The sequence below is a fragment of the Bactrocera latifrons genome, unplaced genomic scaffold (assembly GCF_001853355.1).
Source record: "Bactrocera latifrons isolate USDA-ARS-PBARC rearing strain unplaced genomic scaffold, ASM185335v1 scaffold_42, whole genome shotgun sequence".
Lineage (NCBI taxonomy): Eukaryota > Metazoa > Arthropoda > Insecta > Diptera > Tephritidae > Bactrocera > Bactrocera latifrons.
The window spans coordinates 643501-650505 of NW_017537068.1; the positions used below are offsets into that span (position 1 = coordinate 643501).

A 7005-nucleotide genomic window follows, 5' to 3' on the forward strand; every position below is an offset into this window, starting at 1 on the left:
GCAGACAAGTAAAATTTTGAAGATCTAACAAAACAATTCTTATATTCTCTAAAAACTTTATTTTGTTTTCGCTCTTTCCAATTAATATAAGATTCTTAAAAAGTGCTTAATGTAGCGTTAATGCAGTACTCAACATTATTAATATATCAATCGTTAGCAAAATAATGCGGACATTCTTAGGTTTTTTGTTTGTATTTGGTTTAACAGTAAATGTAAATTACACTCATTTCATGTGTTTAAACAAATTACATTTCACTTGCGTGCATTACTATCCTTTATAGAACTAATCATTTTAACGGCTTAATCGTATATGTCTTCCTTGTCTGCAACATATTTAATGATGTCAGCAGGTTTCAGTAACTTTTCGGCATCTGAATCGGGAATTTCAAAACCGAACTCATCTTCCATGGCCATTATGACTTCCACATGATCCAATGAGTCGAGACCAAGATCATTAATGAAATGCGAGTCAACGCTGAGCTGTTGAATAAAAATATATGCATTATATAGCGTAAATAACTTGTTTTCGGTTCAATCAAATAATATTGGCAGTAACAATTGATTAATTAATTTAAATATATATTATCGATACTAGACACCATGATTAAAAAATTAATTATTACTTAATTCACATACTGATTATTTTTTCATTAAAAAACACCAATTACCTTGCTGGGGTCGATCTTGTCATACAGTTTCAGTACGAGCAAGACGCGTTCGCCTATTAATTTAAGAGTAAGTGGCGGCTTTGCAGAATAGTTTCGCACAAATTGTGATTGCCATGCAGAATTGTTCTAATGAACCGAAAACAAGAACAAAACAAAAAAAAAAAAGTTAGTTCTTCTTCCAAACCTTTTATTACCTTGTCAGCAGTCACTTTGTCATAGCTTGCGACTACTTTCAAAACCCGATCTTGAATTTCCTCCAAACTGCGTTTAGCTGACGCATATGTGCGCACTTCAAAAGATTTTTTGTATATTTGCTAAATATGAAGAACGGAATGAGGTTGTTTTTAAATAAATCAAAATGATTGTTAGATTTATGATGAATTCGCTAAATTTGAGTACATGCTCTGTTTATTTTACAATTACTTGTATATATTTATGACTATCTCAATACAGGTAAGGAGCTCAACCAAAATCTAATACTTATTACTTGAATACTATATTATTTTTCCCATGATTTTTATTTTGATTATAGCAGCATCTAAACCATTTTGAGGTTAAGAGTATGTATTGCTTGAACGCACTCTTTTCTTTGATCCTTCAACTTTTGTCCACTCACCTGATTTAGCAAAGCGCTTACGGCAGGTGAATTGCTGCTAACCTTGTGCATCAAACGCATTTGTGGCTGGGCAGTGGACGACACTGCGGCAGTTACACGCAGTGATTTTGCAGCAAAACGGCTGCAGTTACGAACAGCTTGCGTTAATGACATCGTATATGTGGTAATCTCCGACCTGCTAATAATAAATATTGAATTATATTTGTAAAAGACTTTGCAATAAAACCACAAATTTTGTATGAAAAAATTGTTAAAATTCTGTACTGACCCTTTGGGAAGAATATTATGTAAAAACGTAAGGAGCTATGTCAAATTGCGGCAATGAAAGAGACGTGCATAGGCAAACGTCAAAATTACGGAGATTCACAATGGACAAACACCGAAATAATTTACTAACAAAATTTCTATACTATATAAATTGTTTTGAATATTTTAAAATTATGGGGACACAACACATCTGGCAAACGCGAAAAAACTCCAATGTTGTCCATTCCAACTCCACGACAGTCGGGGCAAGGACGGTCAACTCGGCAGAAAAAATTTTAAAGAAGTTATTAAATCTTCTTTGAACCAAATTATTTAGTTCTTTTGCTTCCATTTTTGATTTTCCACAGCATGTAGTTGCCTTAAAACAAGTGGGTTCCTGCTATTTTTGGTAAAACCACTGGATATGAAAAGAGATTCTACAGATTTCCAGAGAGGATTGAATACTTTGTAGGTTTTTAGTTTCGATAAATCTATGCCTATCTTCTTAACCATTTTGAAGATTTCTGTGATTGTATAATTAATTTTTAAGTATCTTTTCGAGTGAGTTAGAGCCGGAAATCTGCCTACAGGATGTTATCGGAGTTTTGTATGCAATTATATATTATATTCCCAGACAATAAGGTTATGGTAGATCAAGGCTTTAATAATATTTAACAAAGACTTTGTATGTGCGCCACTTTGCATGCTGCATATGATTTTGAGTAGATTTTTTCTATTTGAAAGATCTGCACATAAAGAAGTCGCTCGATAGGGAATCACCTTGTCTGAAACCTCGTTTGATAACGAAGGAGTCGGAGATACCAAATTCAGACATCGCGGCATAAAGGCAGCTCCTTTTCGTGCTGTCAAAAGCAGATTTTAAATCGACAAATAGATGGTGTGTGTCGATACTCTTTTGACGGGTCTTTTCCAAGATTTGGCGCATGGTGAATATCTGGTCGGTTGTTGGTTTTCCAAGCTTAAAGCCACACTGATAACGCTCTGGGGCATCGGTTACTAGATCACCTCAGGGGATTCTAAGAAAGTATGCTCCGGTCTTGAAACCTTATGTTATTCGCCTCATTTTTTCGTAGAATTTTCGAGCATTTCCCCAGACGGCCATCCCGCTGTTCCGTTATATCAAGCGACATGGAAGAGAGACTCCTTCATCTCTTCCACCACGAATTCTACACCGAATTTGCGCTCCTTTATATGACCACAGTAGTAAATGGCACAAGGAAATACTCACCTCAGACCTTGTCCCATCTTTTGCATTTCTTGGACTGCGGTGATGTTAGCCTTCAATCTAACGAGGACATTAACCAGCTGGGCAGTTCCCAATTAAGGGACAGGACATTCCCTTAAATCGTTATCTTTACTGCGTTTGCAATGGTCGTCATTAAAATGGGAGTCTCTCATCCGAGGGTGTGTGTTTTTTCATTGGAAGCGTTTTTTACATGGCGGGTCCTAAACCCAGCGCATAATCCTGTGGAGGGTATGTCTGACCTTTTCACTTTAGCTCGTCATCAAACGGATGTCCTTTGGCTACCCAGAGGATATTAGGTCTAGGACCGGAAGTCGTAAATGGCAATCAGAGAGCTTTCCTCAATTGCGTGAACTTATACACATGACTCCAACATATAGTACTACATATAATTATTTTCGTTATTCTCACAATCCTCATGTCAAATATGGCGGCCAGGAGCATATAATTACTTCGATTTCGATCCTCTGGTTGACGTTTTATACCTTAAGGTATTTCCCTGACTTTGATTCTTGCAAATCGAAAGAATATGAAATGTTCATTGCACCCACACTTAGTCCTTCCTTACTTGTTAAGTTGTTCAGTTATACATTTTTCAAAACGTAAAACATCAAAGCTATAATCCAATTATTAAAAGTAGTCTACCAATTTATAAATAGTTGTAGTCGACTGTAATTTTGAGTTAGTTTAAGTTTAATAGTTTTCAAATATATACATATATTCAAGATTTTATTTACATTGAAATATAGTATTATAGATGATACAAACAACTTTTAACCGTTGTAAGAGTATAAAAATGTAGCGATAGGGTTCAACATTCATTATTCGATGAAATCGTGAATAGATTATAAGCATAGATTTACTTGCTTTCATTAGTATATTTTACTTCCCGTCACTTACATTTATTATTATATTTTGTAAATCAGTGACAGTTGTCCAGTTTTTTGTGGTGCACGCATGAAATTGGGCAGTAATTTAATAACCAAAAATCTTATTCCGAATGAGTTCCAGCGATTCGTTAAAAATTATGTCATCGCTGGTTAGTGTTGTTCCTTGGTATCGGCTAGCATCGTCTTCTGACAAAACGTGTTTTTTTACTTGTCCCACAAATGCAGGGGTTAGGTAGTCCGCAGTTGCTTATTATAATCTCTCTGCGTAGGCGCTGTCCAGCATAATATGGCGTCGTCCATCGTTTCGTCCCAGTGACCGTCGTCTGCATGCAACCTCATCGCCCTAAAAACTTCTCAGAAACTGGCCTTTACGAGACCATCTACGATTTTGAGTAAATAACAACGATCAAAGAGTGTGTTATGTATATTATATAAATTGTACACAAGATATGTGAGGCTTTCACACCAGGCCACCTGTCTACGGGTGCGGCCTGCAAGCGACGTTTCCATTCTTTGCGTGACGCATTCCATGTGTAATACCTTGGAATTTCTACAAAGAGCAACTTACGAGCAAACTCCCAACAACGCAATAACTTCACTTCCAATGGATGAAATTTCATGAAATTCTCACTGGACAATCGATAAAGATAGCACATTCTAACGCAGATGGCGCTATATTCAACAAGCTTACTTTGGAACACAACTTGTATTAGGTGATTAGAGGACTCATTGCGTTCATTAGTACATTCGTGACGCGGTGTGGTCCAATAATTTGTTTATTCTACTTCAACATAATGAATGCTGATATAGCAATCATAGCAGGATAAAAAGTTAATAACAATTTTTTGTTAACGAAGCTTCTAATAAGTAGATATTGATGCTTTATTAAATTTGCTTCGGTAATAAGTTATATTACTTCACACAAATTCTAAAGACCATAATTCAAAAATATATGTATAAACGTGAAAATTTACATCGATATGATGTGCCTGAATAAAAGTATGTATAAAACAAGTAAGGAAGAGCTAAGTTCGGATGCAACCGAACATTTGATACTCTAGCAACTTGCAAGAATCAAAGCCAGGGAAATACTTCAAGGTTTAAAACCAATCATATATTAGTTATATGGGGTTCCCGTACAAATTTATCTATTTAGGTACAAATACACACTGTTATAAGTACAACATGCTAGTTCATTTTTATTGAGATATCTCGCATATTGGCCGATATATGCGGTACAAAGTCACGTGGAATACGATTTAACCCATTTTTGACACACAAACATACCATTGTCAAAGTAGAACTATCCCTGAATTTCAATTATATTATATATCTCAGACATTGATCGATATTTTCGATCAAAAGTCAACTATAGACTTTGGGGTCCAAATATTCGGTACCTAAGAGCTTGAACAGTTTTTTATGGATTTGATTTTTGGTTTAGGTTTAATCGCGTTATATTAATTATTTCTTGATTTGTGTACTGGGTAGTAAGGAATCAAGTATAATTTAGAATTGTGCTACATATATGGAAAGTATGCGTCATTATTATCCGATTTTTCTCATTTTCGTATCGTGATATAAGAATATGACAAAAATGCCGCGTACCAAATTTTGTCGAAATCGGTAAGTCGGGTCCCGGGATAAGTGATTTACAAAAAGTGGGCGGTGCCACGCCCATAGTCCATTTTACACCAGTTCCCATAAAACTCTCTCCTACCATCACGGCGGTAAAATTTAATGTCTCTAGTGTATTTAGTTATTGACTTATCGCGTTTTTAGTAGTTTTGAACCGTACCGTTATATGGACAGTCACAATATTGGTTGAACTTCTAATAATATTTGTGCTGAGTGAATTTGGATATTGTAGCTAAAGTGGTTTAGGAAATATATACATTAAACATATTAGAGGGCGAGGTCACGTCCCCTTTTTCAAAATTTTTTCCCACAGGTGCCCCTGTGCTACTGCAATCACCGGTGCCAAATATGAGTTTCATATCTTAATTTAGTGCTTAATGGCGATTTGTGGGCGTGGCAGTGGTCCGATTACGCCCATATACGAACTTTTTTGTACTAAGAAACTTGCCTACCAAGTTTCATCAAGATAGCTCAAGTTACAGCTTGCACGGACGAACCGGCGGACACACAGACAGTCAACCGGATTTCAACTTTTCTCGTCACCCTGATCATTTAAATATGTATATACTTGTATATAGCCCTATATCTATCTCGATTAGTTTTAGGTGATACATACAACCATACATACATTAGGCGAATAAAACTATAATACTCTGTAGCAACTGCAAGCACGAATATAACAATAAAACCACATATTATATAAAAACCACTTTGTTATATAACATATAATTTTTTTCTTAATATTAATTTCGATGTATGGCGATTAAATACAATGTTATATTGCAATTTTATTTATTTTAAGAGATAAATTTTAAGCTATTTTCACAGCGCGGACTGCGAGTCTATCTTCTCTCGCTTTTCCAGCGCGTACGAATGGTATAGAGAAAAAGTGTGTTTACCGTTAGTTTTATGGTTTTTTTTTTGTTAAGAAATATCTTTAATACAAATAGTTGTAAATTTCAAACTTTTATATTTTTGGCCTATCAAATATGGTTATCTGTAGTACTAGATTCCAGCATAAGAAGATTCATCAAGGTACCTGGCTGTCTCCGGATCGAAAAACCACCAACCAGATCGATCATGTTGTGATAGACGGAAGACACGTCTCCAGTGTTTTAGATGTGCGTGCACTGGGAGGTCCTAACATCGACTCGGACCACTATCTTGTTGCAGCGAAGATTCGCACGCGCCTCTGTGCAGCAAAATACGCACGCCATCAAACGCAAGGAAGGTTCGACGTCGAGAAGCTGCAATCACAACAACTCTCTGAGAGCACTCGTCAACAACTCGGTATAAGGGAACTGTGGGACGGCATTTCAAACTCTTTACTTACAGCCGCAACCGAAACCATTGGTTTCCGGAAAGTACAAAAGAACAGCTGGTACGACGAGGAGCGCCGTGTCGCTGCGGAGAGAAAACAGGCTGCCTACCTCGCAACGTTACGATCGACCACAACACGTGCGGTATGGGATAGATACCGAGAGTTGAAGAGGGAAGCGAGACGCATTTGCAGACAGAAAAAGAAAGAGGCCGAAATGCGTGAGTATGATAAGCTGGCCGATAGGGGTAATGCCCGAAAATTCTACAAAAAAATGCGGCGGCTTACAGAAGGTTTCAAGACCGGAGCATACTCTTGTAGAACCCCCAAAGGTGATCTAGTCACCGATGCCCAGAGCATACTTA

The 7005-nt window shown here is 36.7% G+C and overlaps 1 protein-coding gene across 3 annotated transcripts; it reads right to left on the reverse strand.

The window, feature by feature from the left end:
• Positions 1-165: 165 nt before the first annotated feature.
• Positions 166-1642, reverse strand: LOC108972710 (acyl carrier protein, mitochondrial). 3 transcript variants are annotated; one of them, XM_018939427.1, is made up of 5 exons: positions 1553-1642; positions 1285-1459; positions 878-982; positions 669-794; positions 166-480 (listed from the first exon to the last, which is right to left on the reverse strand). In XM_018939427.1, the coding sequence occupies exons 2-5, from the start codon at positions 1435-1437 to the stop codon at positions 301-303; spliced, it is 564 nt and encodes a 187-aa protein (XP_018794972.1). In that variant the 5' UTR covers positions 1438-1459; positions 1553-1642; the 3' UTR covers positions 166-300. The 3 variants fall into 3 exon arrangements, with proteins under 3 accessions (XP_018794972.1, XP_018794970.1, XP_018794971.1); XM_018939425.1 differs by lacking the exon at positions 878-982; XM_018939426.1 differs by lacking the exon at positions 669-794 and having other exon boundaries at positions 863-982.
• Positions 1643-7005: the final 5363 nt, after the last annotated feature.